The sequence below is a fragment of the Astatotilapia calliptera genome, chromosome 7 (genome assembly GCF_964374335.1).
Source record: "Astatotilapia calliptera chromosome 7, fAstCal68.1, whole genome shotgun sequence".
Classification (NCBI taxonomy): Eukaryota; Metazoa; Chordata; class Actinopteri; order Cichliformes; family Cichlidae; genus Astatotilapia; species Astatotilapia calliptera.
The window spans coordinates 10768571-10787937 of NC_137428.1; the positions used below are offsets into that span (position 1 = coordinate 10768571).

Genomic DNA, 19367 nt, shown 5'->3' on the forward strand with positions numbered 1-19367 from the left:
TCCTGTAACACAGTTCTTTCTCGGTTGTCCCTTTCAGATACCTCAGTACATGTTTTACTGTAGTCCATTTGTCTTCAGTTGGCTCAGTAAAGTACTGTGAAAGTTTACTGACTATAAAACTCAAGTCTGGTCTTGTGCATGTAGCCAAATAGATCAGACTACCAACTGCCTCTCTGTACCTTTTGACATCACTCATCTTTTCTGCATCATCAGCATAGTTCAGTTTTTGCTCACAAGGTGTCTGTCTTTCTTTACAATCCTGCATGTTGAATCTTTCAAGTATTTTTTCCACATATTGTTTTTGTGACATTTTTACACAGTTATCACTCTGGTCAAAATCTATACCAATGAAATGTCTCAGTTTACCCAAATCCTTCATTTTGAATTTTGCTGCAAGCATTTTCTTCACAACAGTTAGTTCACTTTCATCACTAGCAGCAATGATCAGGTCATCTACCCATACAATCAGAATCACCTTCTTATTTTCTGTCATTTTTGTGTAAACACAATGGTCAGCGGGGTTTTGCACGAAGTTGTTCTCACTCAGATATTCATGCAACAACTTGTTCCAATTCCGGCCTGATTGTTTTAGCCCATATAGCGACTTTTTCAACTTGCACACCAGTTTTTCATTTGTGTCGGATTTTACCTCATAACCCTCAGGTTGTTCCATGAATACCTCACAATCTATTGGTGCATGAAGATAGGCAGCTTTAACATCCATCTGGTGTAAAAGCATGTTTTCTTGTGCTGCCTTTTGCATCAACACTCTGATACTAGTCAGGTTAGCAGTAGGGGAAAATGTTTCTTCATAATCCACAGCTATCCTCTGACTATATCCTTTAGCAACATAACGTGCCTTGTACTTCTCAGATCCATCAACATTGTTTTTGACTGCGTACACCCATCTACCCCCCACTGTCTTCTTACCCTCAGGCAAAGTGGTTAAGGTAAATGTGTCATTTTCTCTTAGTGATTGCATCTCGTCATCCATTGCACTGACCCATTTCTCTGAGTTAGATGAAGTTATTGCTTCCTTGAATGTTTGGGGAATGTTACACATTGCTCTGTAACAATAATCCATGTTTGTAAGTACTTGATCACAATCCTCCTTATCAGTAACATATTCACTTAAATACCCAGGCCTCTTTCTCACTCTGGAAGGATACCTTGCAGCCTCGCAGTCGAGTTCATTCTCCTGTGACTGGCTGCTCATCTCAGACATGCTTACTGGGATCTGTTCCTGAGTATCTGTGTGTTCTGTACTCACATCAGTCTGTTCTCTGGTCTTGGTGAACCTGTTTGGTGTCTCAAAGTCACCCTCATCATCTGGCACCTTGTCAGTCTGTGTTTGTCTCTCTACTCTTGTTTTAGTCTCAAACTTCACCAGTCTATGCTTCTGTACTTTCCCACTGCCCGGGTAGTAGACCATATAAGCTGGACTGTTCTTGTCATATCCAACAAAAATTCCTTTCTCACACCTTGAGTCTAGTTTTCTCTTGTTCTGTCTGTAGGCATAACACACTGACCCAAATGTCTGCATCCTGGAAAGGTTTGGCCTTCTTCCTGTCAGCATTAAATATGGTGTCTGTTCTGTGCGTCTGTTAAAACATCTATTCCTCACTACAGCTGCTGTTTGCACTGCGTAAGTCCACAACTCTTTAGGTAACTGTTTCTCTATTAACATACACCTGGCCATATCAAAAAGAGTATGCCAATAGGGTTCTGCAGTACCATTTTGGTGTGGTGAGTATGGTGCTGAGGTCTCATGCCTGATTCCATTTTTGCTAAGGAGTGCCTGATACTCATTTCCCATAAACTCTGTTCCATTGTCAGACCTGATACATTTAACTTGCCCATACGGGGCTGTATCAGCCAAAAACTTCTGTGTTGCTTTTGCTGTGTCACTCTTATTTTTCAGAAAATACACAAACACTGCACTGGAATAGTCATCAGTGAATGATAGTGCAAATCTATATCCATCTCTGGACTCTGGGTCTACTGGACCAGCTAGATCTGTGTGTACCAGCTCTAAGGCGGTTTTGGCTCGTGCATCAGGGTCCCTGTTTCTAGTTTGAACAAACTTTCCCTGTGTGCACACTTCACAATGCAAGACAGATTTATCTGTTTTTCCTTTGATTGCCATACCATCAACAACCCCCTGTAATTTCTGAATGTCATCATAATTACAGTGACCAAGAATTTCATGCCATGTTTGCATGTCATAGCAACCCTTACACTGGTCTTTACCTTCAGTGTTTACTGTTTGTAGGTAGTACAGTCTGTTGTACTCATATATTGGGAACCTTGTACCGTCTTTGTGTCGCAGGGTGTCTTTTCCTTGCTTGAAGATCATAGTTGCTCCATTTGAGGTAGCTGCTTTCACAGAGAAGATGTCTTGTGGATACGATGGGATGTACAGTGCCTGTTTCAAGGTTGTTTTGTGGCACTGCCCCCTGCTGTCCATCAAGCAAAACTCTGCCTCCCCTCTTTGCTCTGCAACTCCAGTGCACTTGGTGCCGTCAGCCAACTCTACGTAGTGTGACTTGGGCTGGAAACTATCGTCGAATCTCCTGAACTTCGTTATATCTGTAACAATATGCGAAGTTGCCCCTGTGTCCACCATCAGACCCTTTTTGTTGATGCCATGCTCTGACTGGAACGCTGCACCCTCGCTGCTTACCCGGAATGCGTAGTCTTTGCTACCCCACTCCTCGGAAACTTTCCGTGCATTGTCTTGCCGCCGTTTCCGTCTGCATGTTGAGTCCCGATGGGTGGTGCTTTTACACTCGCTACACCACTGCTTGCGCTGACACGTCCTGGCTTTGTGTCCCTTTAGTCCGCATCTGAAACACACTATGTCTGCGTTGCCGGCCCCACGGTCATTTGATTTTTCAAACGTGGGATTGTCGCTCGGTCGTGCACGTGCTTTCATGATGTTGTCATCTGACGCTGCGGCGCGCATTTTCTCTGTGTCTTCAAAGCTTCGCAGTTTAGTTTTAAATTCAGCAAAAGTCACTTCAACTTCACTTTGTGTGACATGGATAGCAAACGGTTTAAACGATTCTGGCAGTCCCTTCAAAACCATTGCTACCAATAGCCCATCACTCAAAGTTTCACCAGCATTCCTCAGGGCTGTGATTATTGTTTCTGCTCGTATCACATACTCAGTCACACTCTCACTGCTGGACTTTTGGAGCGAAGTGAGTTCTGTATACAGGCTAATTATACGAGGCTTTCCTTTACCTGCATAATAGTTTCTTAGAATCCCCAGCGCCTTCCGTCCATCATCCGCTGCTTCTCGCATAACAAGAGACAAACTTTTGTCATCCAGAAACTGGATCAGCTCCGCGTAGGCCTCTGCATTCTTTGCTCTCTCTTCTTCTCCCTCCGCGTCGGTAGGCTGCTTCAAAATAATGTCTCTTAAACCTTGCAGACGAAGGTGGCCCAAAAATTTCATCTCCCATAGTTCGTCATTCTTTTCATCCCCATCAAAAACTAGCCGAGCCCAACGGCTATTTGACTCAGCGGCTCGTCGGCTCATGGCGCTAGCATGGTATGCTAATCCTCACCGAGTGCGCAGTACGTCGCGGCGTTTCTCTCGGTGGCAAAACGACATGGACTCTTTTGGAAAACTTCTTAGCTTCCTGGGCCCATAACCTGTTGGCAGAGGTATGAAAATGCGCAGTAAAATCTAACGTGCATAGCTAACTTCATCAACGACATTTTGGGAGGAATAATCACACATCAGCCTTCGGCCATTTTTTGATGAACGCATACGCCCCCTAGAGGGCGCTAACTTTATTAACAGCCACACAAATGTAAAGCACACATCAAACATAAATAAACCATTTGACTGTCTCCCTAATTGAGAGCATTTTCTCTTCTTATTTCAACATAGGTGAAAAACCGATAGCCCGTCTAGCTCAAAGTCTTCCTCACAGTGGAAAGTGGATTGTGCTTCGTTTGCTGTCCTCTCAGTATGTCGCACCCGGGTCAAATGATTGCTGCATGCATTTTATGGTCTACTAGGCACGCCAGCCCTTGATTGCTCTAATTCAGCTCACCTGGCGGAGCGGCGCGCACCAGGCTGCGCTTAGTTGTAGATTGCACACAAGGTCTAATCAGCGGCCACGCGCAAGCAGCAGCACAGAGCAGGTAGTGGGCAGGAGGAGGAAGAGAGGAGTAACAGCCACACCTACTAGGTCAGCGCGACATTAATGGTCCAGCTAACATCTCATTAAACAGTCAAGAGATGAGAAAACATCATCACGCTGGGAAAGCATTGCATTTTTGTGTTCTGAACCAAGTCTGAAATTGAATATAAAACTTTACATCACTGCACCGTAAGGAAGTATAAAAGGAAACACAAGCGATTGTAATCTTTACACAGTTTTAGCCTTTTAGGAACACAGAGTGATGCTGTTTGAACTGAATCATGATTTTTCTTGTCTTTCCAGTGTAGCCATTAGTATAAACTGCATAATCTGGGTGTCCAGTTTATCTGTCCATGACTTCTCTTCTCTTTCCTGTCTTGCAGGTTTACTACAAAACTTTTTTCAAAATGAGTGCTATTCAGATTAAGAAAAAGGCTTCCTTGCTTTGCCGTGATAAACATTTGAAGGAGAGCAAATGAAGAAGGGTGAGAGTAATTGTTCTTTTTGGCTTTTTTCCCTGTGAACTAATATAGTCTGCCAGTTCTATTATGAAAGTTATGGTAATATCACCGCATGCAAGTGACATAGAATTGAAGGCACTACAGCAACTTTGTGAGCCAGATTTTTCTCATGAATTAACAGGGGTCCAGTTTCCTTTGAGCTACATTTTGAACATCGTTTCATTCTTTTAAAAATCGTGTTTCAAATAACAGATTGTCTGAATAATTACTCTCTTCTTTTATGGAAGTACAATCTGACTGCAATGAGGTTTTTTTGTATTTACCTCAACTCAGCAATTTTAGTGCCACTGCTTTATTTCCTCCCGCGTTACTTACAATGTTTTTCAATGGCACATGAAATTTAAGACTTATCTGCTTACTTGTTCAGATTTTTAAAATTCAAAAATTGCATCAAAAAGTAAAATTTAATATTTTTCTGGAGAATTTCCACACATAGCGGGCCATCTCCATTCACCATGGAAATATATGTAGATAAAGCAGCAAAACATTAGAACATTACTTTTGTTGAATGTACTTTTTATGAAATGACATCATTTAACTCTGTGACATTTTCAAAATAAAAGGCCTTAATGGGAAGCTACTGTCTTAAAATGTCTGGTTTTCAAAATGAAAGCTCCCAGATATCTATCGGAAGTAACAAAATGCTTTAGGCCAGTTAGTTTTCCACAATAAAAGCCTGTCATTAATTAGTGAACATAATAGTCATCCTCTAAAATATAACAGATATTGAAAGGAAAAGGCCATATTAGGCTACAGGAACCAAGATGCTTTTAGGTGTTTATTGCTGCAGCTAGTCAATTTTACAATCTTAAGTCATCTATCACCCTTCGTCTTTTTTAGTCATCTTTTTTAGCTGCAACTTTTAAGCATAATAAGTGAACAGTAACACCAAGAAATCCACTGCAGCTGCCCCAGGAATTCCATATCCTAGCTGATTGTGTCACGTTCCTGGGTCTGCGATCCAGTGTTTTGTGTTTTATTCTGTGAATTATGGTTTTCTGTTTGTAGTACATGTTGGCGTTTCTGTGTTATGCTTCTTGTTTTACTTTGACAGTCTGTGTCCCATGTTGGTGTGTTCTGCTTTGCCTCCTTGGTCTCGTTATGTCTAATTTGTCCCAGCTGTGTTTCCCTCCTGTTTCTCACTCCCTCGTTACCGCATGTGTATTTAAGCCCTGTGTTTTTTCTGCTTTTTGCTGTTCCGTCTGCGTTTCACTCTGCGTTTTGTCCTCCATATTGCCTCTGCTTGTCATCCCATTTTCTCCACATTCCAGGTTTTCTAGTTTCTTGTTTTCAGTTTCGTGCGAAGTTTAATTTTCCCCGTTTGGGTTTTTTCAGTGTAGTCGCTGCTATGTTCAGCTCCTGTTTGTATTTCGTTTTTGTCCCTCTGTAAATAAAGTTAACTCTCAATAAGTCCTTTGCCCGTGCCTGCACTTGGATCCTCAGCCGCTCCATGCCTCACGTCTGCATTGTCAGGGGTGACAGATTATACTGGTTTCAACATTTGTTTGTTCATATCTCATATTTAATTACACAACAAAACATTTTTCATCTGCATTAAGAAATAAAAAAATAAATGCACTAATTATCTAAACTCATTAAACTTAAGTTTAGATATTTTTGGCTCTCCAATGATATCCCAAATTTACAGGTATGATATGATTTGAATAAATAGGTTTTAATAAAGCAGCACAGCTTTTATATTTAGCACTGTGCTTACAGTCCATCATTTAGGCTACACCAAATTATGTTATTGTAAAAGTCATTTCATCATTTCAAGGAGGGAAGAATCTTCCCTTTTTGAAGAATAGTGTTTACTCAGGTAACTTTGTTGTCTTTTAGTAAAAGATTGTAGTGTATTTTGAAAGCACACCTAACTGGCAGCTCTTTAATATTGCATATACAATAATTTCCTCTGCTACATTATTAATTTAGATTTTAAGCAAAAATCCTTTTCTGACCAAACTTTGTAAGAGGTTAAGTGCAGTTAGATGTGTCTTTGCTTCATATGGGCTGATGCCACAGGATTGTGCAGAAAATATAATGTCAAAATGCTGCTGATGGCCTTCACTCAAGCAGGGTTGTTAACATTCTTTGTGTTCACACATATGCTCACAATCCTGGTGTCTTAGTTAGAAGCTGTCAAGCTTTACAATGAAAGCCTAGAGCTCTTGAACTTGTTACCTTTTAGTGGTTAGTGCCTCATTACTGCTGATTAGGAGACAGTAAATAGGTCTGTGTGAATGTGTGGTTGCTGATGACTCCATCAGTTTTCGCCCAGGAGAGGTTGCAGTCCACAGATGAATGCATGAGTAACTCAGGTGACACGTACCAACCTCACATCCTGGAATGCCTCGACATGAACACCACCACACATCACAAAGTAAATGCTGGTTAATTTATTGATATTACACTATTTCAATAACCTCCTAGTACAAAGAATGATGTAGTATGAGACCTGAAAAACAAACAAACAAGGCATCTGGATTTCTCTTTATGTCATCATTAATCTCCTGAATACAGAGCGTGTGCTATGTGCTAAGGGTATTTACACCATACCAAAGCTGCTTCCCCTTAGTCAGCAGGTGCTAATTGACAGGTAGAGGAGAACCAATGTGACTTAATGATGTACTTTTAGAAGCAGTATTTAACAGAAGACTTGGAGCAGAAATGCCATCAAAAGTTCATGAATTGCCTTTGAAATTAATAAATGTCCCCTCATCATATTTATGAGGACCAATTGTGCATCTCACCTTTTATGCATTTTATGATGACTCATCAAATATGCAAATGAAATTGTGACTAACCTCCTGTCCGGGCCACTGCAGGTGATAAGAGGGAGCAAAACACAGCAGGTCATTTTTAAATTATCCTGACAGCAATAAACCGAGAAAGTATTACTTTCAGTCAGCAGTGATGCAATGATAGAGGACAAAGGCAAGCAATTTAGACTTGTCTAAACTAACTGTAAAGATGTGCACAATGTGCAGATCCTCCTTATGCTATAAAAACAACTTTGACAGGTTGAAGAACAGTGGACACAGTTGGATTGAAATCATAAGTCAGGCCAGGAGTTAGACTCCACCCCAGGCCACTCTGATGACCTGGGATAGAACGATTGCTACGCCATATTTCCTCTTAATGATTATGTTTGTTTATGTTTTCTCTCATATTCATTAAATGAATATAACACATTGTAGGTATTTACAAAGTCTGCAGGGATTTTCTTAACTAGTGCAACATCTTATCCATCATTTGCTTCCAAACTAGTGAAGAAAACAAATTGGTAATAAATTCTGTGGTAGCACCCAAAGTACCGTCACCCAGAAAATCCGAGGGATTCTACCTGTATCTGTGTGTGCTGCTAGTTTTCTTCTGTAGATGTGGACCAGCCATTTTTTCAGCCCTAGCCATCTAAACTGGTCTTCCAGAATGTCACTCCTGGACAGACCTACAAGTTTCCACTATGCTTCCTCAACAATGACAAGGTATAGTAATTAATAAGATAGATAAAAAGTACATTACTTTTAACACCACATGGCTGGTGAGCTGATATTTTAATGACAACAGAACAAGTGAAACAAAAAAGCGTACATTCCAGCTCTCATGCAACAATTGCATCGCCATTTGAAAAAATAAAATGTTACATTTTATGTGGAGTGTCAGGTTGTTTGTACAGATTGGAAAATGACTGGAAAAGGTAATTATTGATTGCAGGAGATCTGTACAAGACACCACCAAGGAATGATTAATAAATCACCACTAGCTTTGTGTTTGCTGCTGTGTTGGGCTTTTGCAATTTTCTAAAGTTTAGATAATTTTTTTCCAAGGTTTCACAGCAAGTGAAGCTGGAGCAGCAGGACTCAGCGTATTTCTGTGTTGTCAGTCCAAATGATTGACGTGTCAAGTTTGCACCAGGAATGGAATGTCACTTTCACAGTCTTCTTCAGTTCACGTGAAAACAAGATATAGGAGACATTCACATTTGACTGGGACATGCAATAGTTAAGCTAAGAAGGATCGAATCAGGCAACAGAATACAGGGTCACAACAGGGTTGATATAAAATAGTTAAAGATTAAAAAATAGTTAATTTCTTAGTTCTGCAGGCTTCTTGAAAGACATCCGAGACTCTTCTTTGGATGCTGGCTGCCTTTTGTTTTGTTTTCTGTCAAGATGATCCCACACTGCTTCGATTATCTTGACAGAAAACAAAACAAAAGGCAGCCAGCATCCAAAGAAGAGTCTCGGATGTCTTTCAAGAAGCCTGCAGAACTAAGAAATTACAAGAAAGCTTACCTATTAGAGCTTAAGCTGTGTTGAAGAATGAAAGGCAGTTTTAACTGGACAAAAGGGGAAAAAAATCCCACATTGACAGCTAACTCAAGAGACAAAAAGCATTAGAACTCAAGTCATTACCTTACTTAAGGATAAATAAGTTAATTAATTACATTAATGCATAAATGGTAAATGGTAAATGGCCTGTATTTATATAGCGCTTTACTAGTCCCTAAGGACCCCAAAGCGCTTTACATATCCAGTCATCCACCCATTCACACACACATTCACACACTGGTGATGGCAAGCTACATTGTAGCCACAGCCACCCTGGGGCGCACTGACAGAGGCGAGGCTGCCTGACACTGGCGCCACCGGGCCCTCTGACCACCACCAGTAGGCAACGGGTGAAGTGTCTTGCCCAAGGACACAACGACCGAGACTGTCCGAGCCGGGGCTCGAACCGGCAACCTTCCGATTACAAGGCGACCTCCCAACTCTTGAGCCACGATCGCATAAGCAGAAAATAACCTACAGTAACTGCTTTGCGATATGGAAGTGCAAAAGACAACTGAAAGGGAGGATAGTTTCTATATATGTGGTTTCTATTAAGGGACAGAGGAACGATAAGAAACGATAAGAAATCAAGGACAAGGAGTGTGGTGTAGATAAGTGAGGAAATCTGATCATTACTACAAATTTAGTTGAAATTTAAATATTTTAACTATGGTGTGTGAGGTGGGCCCCTGGGTGCCTCCTGTGAGGGCTGTCTGTTTTCCACATTCTGCAACGGTAAAATACGACTTAGAGGCGGATATTTGTTTTACTTTATGGGCAACAGTTGTTCTTGCTGTTGACAAAACTCGCCTCATGGTTGACTCTTTCCCACAGAGGGGGGTGCTTTAATAAACTTATTCGAATATGAGCTTTTTTCCCCGCTAAGACTTGTTTTATGGGGAGATGTACGAAATTATTTACCGGGTTACAAGCAATGATAATATCGGATGTTGACTCCTCAGCGTCATCGTTTTCTATCTATTGAGAAAACTTATTGTTAAAGTATTGAAGAAAAAAACTCCTCCTTGGCCCGCGGGGTGTGTGTGTGTGTGTGTGTGTGTGTGTGTGTGTGAAACAAGATCGCCTGTCGCTGGTTTGTTTTTCAGTCTCTCAAAAGGAAAAGTAGTATTCACTAAGGGATAGTTATTCGTTTTTTACACATAGGCAGCCTGTAGGTTACAAGCGGATAGAAAGTTCTTCTTTTCATCACAAGCTATGGTGTATCTTAAAGGTTTTTTTACAGCGTCTGTATTATAGGAAAATAAAATACTATTGAAATCTCTACAGGAAGTCACTCTTTATTTCCATTACAAACGCCGGTGCAGCTTAAGAAAGTAAAATTACATCCGCTCTGTCTCTCTATACATCACAGAATCATCTGCTGCATCACCGCTGTGCTTAGGGAACATGACGCAACAGGTCTGAAAATGACTAGACACTTCCGGAGTATTTCCGGTAGGGTCATAAGGTCCGGATCGAGGCCTTCCATAGTAAATATGCTGTATTTGAATATGTCATATTCAAAGCCTTCTTCTTTGGGAGAGCAGATCTCATCGGACACAGGAACGCTGCTGGGCTGCAGAAGGAAATCCATCTTGTGTCTGTGCCTTAGAAATTGTGACGGACTCCACCTCTCTGCTTTTTTATTCCCCTCCAACAGATGGCGCGCTTCCGGAGGTTTCCCCCTCCCTCTAAAAACTTTTTTTTCCCAACAACAGATGACGCGCTTCCGGAGGTTTCCCCCTCCCTCTAAAAACTTTTTTTTCCCAACAACAGATGACGCGCTTCCGGAGGTTTCCCCCCTCCCTTCTCAGGATGCAATTCGACACGCGGGGGGTTTCCCACCCCCCTTCTCCGGATGCGATTCGTCACGCTCATTACACGCTTCCGGGGGGGAGGGGCGGGAGGTCAAAAGGTCGTGATTAGGGCCATCAATCACTTCGGATCAAATTTTGTCATAAGCTGTATGGGATTATCTCTCTGGCTGCCCCTGGGTGGGTCCGGGATGGGCGTGAGGTTCTGGGGGCGCTCCGTCTCTGGGCTGGGGCCCGGGCCAGGCCTCGGGGGCTTGGGTCCTGGTTGGTGTGTTGCCGGGGTTGGGGGCGGATGGGTGCATGGGGGCCCAGCCCTGGAGCGGGGTGCCGCCGGTGCATCGAGCCACCTGGGGGGCTCTTCAACTGGTGGGGAAGATTGTCACATCTTGCAGGAGCTTTCCTCTCCTCAGGGGCTCTCTCTGCAGGAGGGGGAGATACAGGAGAAGTGGAAGAAGATCTCAGCCTGGGTGTTTATTGTCTTATGTAGTCTGGAAGAAGAGTGGATGGTGGGGTGGGTGCAGTTTTCTCTGTGGTGGGGTTGGGTGGACTGTCCCGGGCTCTGTGGGGCCGGGAGGCGCTGCTGCGCTGGGCCCCGGTCTGGATGGGCCTGGGCCCCTTTTCCTGGCGGGTCGCGGAGTATGGGGGTGCCTACTGGGGTCAGCGGGGGAGCTGGCCCCAGGGAGGGGTCACTTGCCCCTCCCTTCCTTCCCTCCCCATCTCCAGCTGCCTCCCTCTTCCCGCTCCACCACAACCACCCACACATGCAGGACCTTGGAGTAGGGGTATGTCACCAGGGTGCAGAGGAGGCCACCCCCCCCCCTGTCCCCTTCTGGCTGCCTCTGCCTCAATTTTATCCCACAACTTAGACATTCACATTACTCACACTCTCATTACACATACATATAGGATCTTGGGGGTGGGCACGATACACGGAGTCCAAAGTACCATCAGGGTGTACACCCCACCCCTGGCGTCGTTGCCCACCTCTCAATGTTAAATACACATAGACATTCAGGGCTAGCAGGAGGGACCATGCGCTTACCTGCTGCTCTCTGGCAGGTGGCTCCTTGCCCTCCTGGGTTTTAAATGCACCTTAGAACACACATGCATCAACACTACAATGAGCGGGTGGAGGGAGGTTTGGAGTCTTCTCTCACCCCCATTCTCTGCGACCTGCTGGAGCGGGGGGGCTAGGAGGAGGAGTTGGGCGTCCGACTGCGGTCTGGAGTGTGGGGCCTCCCTGCTGCTGCGGAGTCGGGGTGGTCTGCCTCTCCCCACTGCAGGGAAAAGGGTAACACCACCTGGGTCTGGGTGCAGTTCCCCCCTCCGGGTACCTAGACCCGGTTTGTAGAGTACGCTTGGGGAGTGTGATCGTGTGTACAGCGTCTCTTTATGTCTGTCTCCACGTTGGTTGAGTGTGGAGTAAGTGCATATGAGAGCATGAGGGTGGGAATGGATGTTTGTATCTGTGTGTGCCTGTATGTCTGTGTCTATATGTCAGGTTGGGTGTCAGGCGCCACCTCTCTGGGGACATCTTAGGCCCTCCAAGGTTTGGAGGCCTATCTCCCCCCACCACCACTTCCCTGCCAGTGGCGGACTCCCTCAGACATTGGTGCGTTGGTGGTTCTTTGTGTCTGGGGATGGGCGTCCAGGTATACACCGGCTCACTCCTTGGCGGCCGCTTATCGGGGCCTGGAGCCCGGGGCTCGCTCGGGCCACTTCAGAGGTGGGGTGCCCCCGGCCTCTCGGCCTGGGGCTCGGTCACTCAGGCACGGCTGGCTGCCGGCGGAGCTCACGGGCGCGTCACTGCTACTCCCCCTGGCTTCTGCTCCGCGGCTGCTGAGTGAGCCCTCATCTGGGACTCTCCTCAGCTCTGGAGTTTTGATCTCCTCCATACCTGCTTCATGCCCTGGAGGACGGGGCTGTGGCCCCCCCGCACCCTCTAGCAGATCATTACATGAAGGAACCTTTAAAAAAAACAAAAAAACAAGCGCGTCCATGCTCACAGGTGTACACACGGGTGATCACACCCACAAACTACACCCTTTTTGGCTCCTACCTCAAAGCACACTGTGTTCTGTTGATCTTATGTGCTGCACAATAATGTTTAATATTTAGTATTTACTGTCATATTCCCATATATCATTGTGATGTTGTTTATTCTATTACTCTCGTTTTCTTCTGCTTGTTTTCTTTTTTCTTTCTCAGCAGGTGATCCAGGTGATCGATATATGCATTTTTTTTTCTGCTTATTCTGTTGGTTTTTGGTTTTTGCCCTTCTCCCCCGTCCCTCTTCTCAGCTGTTTTTCTTTCCCTCTTTCTTTCTCCCCTTCTTTCCCCCAGTCAAGTCTGTCCCGTATTCAGTAAGTGAAAATAAAATGAACAATAAAAGGTGAATCAAATGGACCATTACGGCAAGGCTGGGATGGTCAATTTGGTAAAGTAAATCCGTTGGGCATCTTTCTTTGCCTTTAGACAACAATTCTGATGGCAAAAGAGCCAAACGGGACAGGCAAAAAAACCCAAAAAAACCCCCCAACTCCATCAATTATGCATATGGATTTTTTGCGTTTACATCAACCTGTTCACCCTGTCTTTACAGGACTACCACCATAGACTGATTTGTGTGACAGAGAGGGAAAAGACTGAGATTCCGGTCCAGGCCATTGGGCTACGTGCTATTCTTGACTTTCCGGACAAGATTAACTTGCCTGTCTGTCCTGTGAAAGCTTCAACTTAGAAAACTCACTTTGTTTTCAACATAGGAAACAGCAACGCCGAGTTCAGGCTTCATAGGGAGAGGTGAGAGCCAACCCAAGAAGGGCTGTCTGTCTGCTTTCTATATTAGGTGATTTTCAAAGTTAACTAACTTATGGCTCCTTAAGGTTGTACAGAATTGATAAGTGAACAGAAAACTTTTGGCTTACCACCTTATCAAGAATTACATAACAGAGTGTTGGGTATACCTCTAATTAGACTTTGCAGTAATTATTGTTAGCTAATTAGAGGTTCTCTTGAATATTTCAGTTTCTAAAACAGTCACGTATAATTCCAGACCTTTTTCAGCGACACTTACCTACATCAAGTTGACTGGAAATGGAGTATAATAATAATATTCTGTTGTTATCTTTCTGTGAAACTTCAAAATATAAAGAAGCACTTCCTTGTTTATTCTTGTAACTGTCAGAGCCATGAATGGAAGATTTCTCCAAATCTTGTCAGTAATCAGCAGTGTCAACTAACAGAATACGTTTTTTTCCTTTAATCACAATGGTGAACACTGGAATAAGATTCTGTTTCTCTAGCTGTGGTGATGCTGAAGCAGAGACCAGTGATGGCACAAACAAACACAAAACTATGGTCACATGAATGTCATCTGCAGGAATTCCCTGCAGGCAGATATGAAGACAGCTTGTTTTATACTCTTCTTTGTGTGTATCTGTGTGTTTTAGTGTTTCTGTCACATTTCCAGTCTTAGCAATGTTTTCTATTCCCACACCTGTCTCTAGCAGACAGATTACTGGGGTAATCAAAGTATTTGCTCATCGTCTTTTTTCTGTCTTCTTTTTGCTTCTTGATCTAAACATGCGTGTTTAAAAAAGTGTGTATGCATGAAAATAACTGGTTTTGCATTTAAGATTCATGACCTTTTGACTTAAGATGTAACAGATGAGTGCATATACACACATGTTACATCAACGGAGTAACATTGCTAAATATCTGTCTGCAGCATGCTGTAGCAGAAAGGTTCAGTATAGGGTTACATTTAATAAGAACTCTGAGTCATGCTAAGCTAAGCTGAGTCCTAGAATAAAATTATGCCAAATGAGCTTAATAGGTCCCCTTTAATAAACAAGTCCATTTGTATCCCAGTGCAGTAAACTAATGAATCATTCATCCCTTCTTAGTTTACGTAATGTTGTTGCTGGATAAATGGTTGTTTTGATACAGGGTGATAATTTTATTCTTTTTTAAATTTGTGTTATGATGAATCTACTCATTTGTGATAAACTTGTTAAATGTGTTTGTGACTGATTTGCTAGGCTTTAGCCACACTTACACCAGACCGCAGCTTGATGCACAGCAGCCACATGATTTAAGGGTAATCTTAGTTTCCTTCACAATTATCGAGACTCTTTAACATCAAAAGCAAAAAGATGAAGCCTTTGACTCTTCTGGTACATGCACAAGGGGATCAATTAACCTTGAATGCATAAAGTTGCTGGCTTTTTATCCTGTTCAGCAGAAAATGCAAGAGATAATTTAACTGGAAATTAGTGGTTTTAAAGTCTTCATCTCACCTCATTTTAAATATCTCATATCAATTTAGAGAATAGTAGTGCAATTTTAACCTAGGTGGGTTCTCAGGATTTAATGGTACGCTACAAAGGGTTCAGTGTAGTTTCATAAGAAGCTCAGCTCACAGCAAGCCACATACAGTTATGAAATATAATTCATTCTGATGATTGAGCACTTTGTCTGCCACATAAATATTGCACACTAAAAATAGCAATAGCAAAAAATGACTAGCTGATAGTTAAGTGGATTAATCTCTGAGATGCTTCACTCACAACCAAATCAGACTTATTCCTGACCCAAAGCGGCCACATCAAAAGCTCATTTAAAGCTAATTTCATCTACCTGGCACTGTATCCTGCTGTCTAAGGAGAATAATTCCGTGGTGTTTAACAAATGCAGTTGAAGAGCTTTGTGGCATGCAAGAAACTCCAAACTTATTAGCTATTTAACACCTGGGTGGATATTTTTTGTGTACTAACTCTATGTGTGTCTGAACTTGGGTGAATATGAGGGAGAATCTGGCTGCATGGTGGGTAAACACTCATTCAGTTATCAGTAATAGTCCTTAAAGTCTACGGTATTCTTCTTATGAAAAACTGTCTGTTTATTACTGGATTAACTGTTCTGACTGTGGTTGTCGTTTTATGTCTGTGTTACCATTCCCTGGAACTCTTGATTTAGCTAGATAGCTCTCTATATGTTTGTATTTTAAATCTTTTTTTTTTAATCTTCAGTTTTTGCGTGACCTTAAAGGAGCAAGGGTGCTGTGTGGCTACTTAAACTAGCAGGTTTGTTGTAGGAGGGACAACAGTATTCAGCAGCATTAAGCCTTTATAGTTGGAGAGCCAGCCCCGATCCAGAACACCACTTACAGCCCATCAAGAGACTATCATTTTTAATTTAGCACCTTTCCCTGCCTCCCTCACTCTCATGTATGTTTCAGTTCAGCATGCTGCAGAAGTCGTTATTCTGCTGAGCTTTAGCATAGGCTAGCAGACACAGTCTGTGTGTTGCTGTTTATGTTAGTATGTGGTGATTTGCATGTACATTGCATGATAGCACTTAACGCTGGAATGGTTCCTGTCGTCATTTAAAAGCTGGTGCAGCTTTAAAAAAAATAATATTTTGCTTAGCTGAGTTGTTTTTCATTATGGTAAGTTAGACAGGGCTTGTTCTGTCTTAAGAGTCAGTGGAGACTCATCTGCTCCAGTACACCCCCATCCACCCATTGCACTCCCTCTCCTGTGTCACTTCTTGCTGGTTTAAATGAAAAGAAGGACAACTCTTGGGGAGCACTGAGGCATCTGCTTTAACGGAGCTTTAGTGCTGAGGGGGACTTGAGTATAGCAGCTTTTTGAAAAAACAGCACACACATACAAACAGGAAGCAACTGCACAACACACACATGCTCAAGGCTGCATGCTCACACACGCACAAACACACACTGCTGTTTGTGTCGTAATCAAAGGTAGCTGAGAGGTCTGTGAAGTTCCACTGCTGTGTACATAGAGAAATTATGTGAAGAGAAAGCAAACGAGGGGGAGAAGGGCTGGTGGACAGAAATGATGAAAGCTTTGCAATAAGCTGCAGCTCTCCCTGCCTGTCAACTGCTGTCATAGCATCCGGATGCTGGGAGATAATTGCTTTTTCTTTCTGGATCTCCTAGTTCGTCATTCTCGCTGCCTCATTTCCTTCTATCACTCATCCTCCGTTTTGTGTGTTCTCTTTTCTTTTCTTGATTCTACTCGTTCCAATGATATCACATCATTTTGTAGACTTTCTAGCAGAGTAAAAGAAAAGAATCGGCCTCCCTTAGGACCTCTGCCAGGCTACTTTTCTATTCTTTCTCTCTGCCTCTGGGTAGATGATTGAGATCTCTGTGATAATTGGCCCAACACGGGAACTCCTTGAATTCTAATGTGTGTCTTTACTGTCTGGAACGCTCAGTCATTGTATAGATTTTACCAGCGTACATTCGTCACAGTCTGGTTTGGTTGGTTTTTCTGTTTCTGGTCAAAAAGGCTGTGATCACTTGGTGAAGAGTAAGTAAAGAAGTCAGATTGGAAGCATTGTGCTACAAGTGAAGCTTTTGCGGTACTTGCAAATAAGGCTTTTCAGGTGCCAGTTAATCAGTTCTTCTCACTTGTGTTAAACCTCAGGGCAGAGATGGATTAAAACTGTCCTATCCAGTCTGCAGTGAGCATAAACCTAATAGGATCACTCATCTTATGAAACACATTTGCTTATCTGTTGTGTTCTGTTTCTTTTAAAGAGTGTTCATAGATTTACTCACATGTTACTGACCAATAAAACTGTCCTTAAAAACTGAACGTTGAACGAGGAAAAGAAAAAGAAAAACCTCAGGTGGTGTTTCTGTGTAATTTAAAACTCCTATGTCTCGTGTTAGCTGGAATTAAGATGATGCATACAAAATAAAAGAAATGGATTCACAATATTCAGATCTTACAGATGGGTAAATGATATTTGACATTTTTTCTGCATGCTGTGTACACTGTTTCTCAACATCTGTTGTTGGTGTGAAACTACAGATTTTAAGTTGATGGCCCCATAACTTTGGGTACTGTTTGTTAGCAAAACTACATCCTTGTTCCTTTAAACACTGTTGGATTCAAATATCAGCAGGAGCATACTTATGCCATTCCAAACCTCAAGATAAAGTTTTCCAGTATCAGACAGGAGTCACATTTCTAATCCTTAACTAATTTAGAAATTGGATTTCGCTCACTATCCAGCAGGGAAACCTTATCCCATTCAAATTATTATTTGTGTAAACCTAATTTAAGAGAACTTGTTCTTTTGTTGCAATACATTGTGCATTCTTTGTGTTTGATCCAAAAGGCATGAGGTACAAAACTGAGGGTTCAAAGAAATCATAAATGGCAAGTTTCCATGGCTGTCAGTTCACTTTAATCCCATTTTCATTTCATTTCAAGAAATCTCCCTTAATTTCACTGCTTTATGGTTAAAACATCAGAAAAAGACACAAATTAGTGTTCAGTCTTTAGAGTTCAGAAAAAAACTTTAACCTTGGTATACAAATACAGAAAAGAATAAGTAGAGTGTTTGTGCAGACTAAGATGCCCGTCCTTCTGCTTTGAATGTAAACAAACACATGTTCAATTTACATATGGCCTTATTCTTGGTGGCTTTATACAAAACCTAGTTTTGCATTGTACTTTTTGTTGCTGGTTATTGTTGCTCTTTGCTGCACTGTTGGCAGTGTGCACATATGATGGGACCCTGTTTGTCCTGCAAAATGAAGAGACTGTGGTTCTTCTGGCTTCTTGAAATACTTGAAAGCATGTTTGCCATACCCACACGTATGTGTGATGTACTGGTATTTTAATCATATTTATTTTCCACTTGGTGTTTTTTGACATTGTAAGTTTCCCACTATTCTCCACCCGCATTCATGTCAAGACACTGAGATGTTTAGATAAATGAAGTGAAAGGTTTCCATGAATGTCAGGCAATATTGTGAATAGATTGACTCAAACTGAGCACCACAGTTGTTAAATTAATTTCTTGTGGCCTATATGCCACCACGTCTGTGACACTCTGTGTCTCATAATAAACATCGCAGTGTCTTGTGCTCAGGAGAAGATGTGTACATTAGCCTGCATGGGCTTTGTGAGGAACTGAACATCCATCTTGAACCTGATTCTAGTTGGTTGGATAAGACTTATACCTCACTGTCCAGTACATGCACAGTGTCCCTCACCAACAGGAACAATATCCCTCTTCAGTACCGCTGGACTGTGTGGTTCAGCCAGCAAGAGGACCTAAACTTACTGAGGTATTTATGGACACATGCAAAATGTTTTAAGAGAGGCTACAGAGGAATATGTTTGTCACAAGACAAGTTTGATCGTTCTGTCTCTACGTAGCAAGTAGAATTCTCTTCAGTATTATGTTTCTTTTTTATCACAGCATGTGTTGCCAGAAATAGCTCAGGTACTCATCACGTTTTTCTGTCAGCAGCTCCTTGTTCTTCTCCTTGCTTCTTTTTCTCTTTGACCCTCCTCATTCACTCTTTGTTATACTTTTCACCTTCTCACCCTCCCTGTTTCTCTCTAGGGAAGGCTCAGTGCTTGAGCAGGAGGCAGAAGGAGAGCGGGAGCACTTGCTTTTTCCTGTATTCCTGCAGTTCCTACAGGAATACAGCTTTTGGCCTTCCCAGATAGCTGCATAACTGTGGAGCCTATGAAGTTTTTAATGTGTATC

At 42.5% G+C, this 19367-nt stretch overlaps 1 protein-coding gene across 1 annotated transcript in view; it reads left to right on the plus strand.

Moving 5' to 3' along the window:
- The first annotated feature begins 4165 nt into the window (after positions 1 to 4165).
- Positions 4166 to 19367, plus strand: part of hydin (HYDIN axonemal central pair apparatus protein) — a 78108-nt gene continuing 62906 nt past the window's right edge. The window contains 6 exon segments of the mRNA XM_080304711.1: positions 4166 to 4642; positions 6909 to 7058; positions 8044 to 8163; positions 8506 to 8598; positions 8600 to 8639; positions 13424 to 13625. Of these exon segments, the coding sequence (XP_080160837.1) occupies positions 4511 to 4642; positions 6909 to 7058; positions 8044 to 8163; positions 8506 to 8598; positions 8600 to 8639; positions 13424 to 13625 (737 nt within the window). The 5' untranslated portion in view covers positions 4166 to 4510.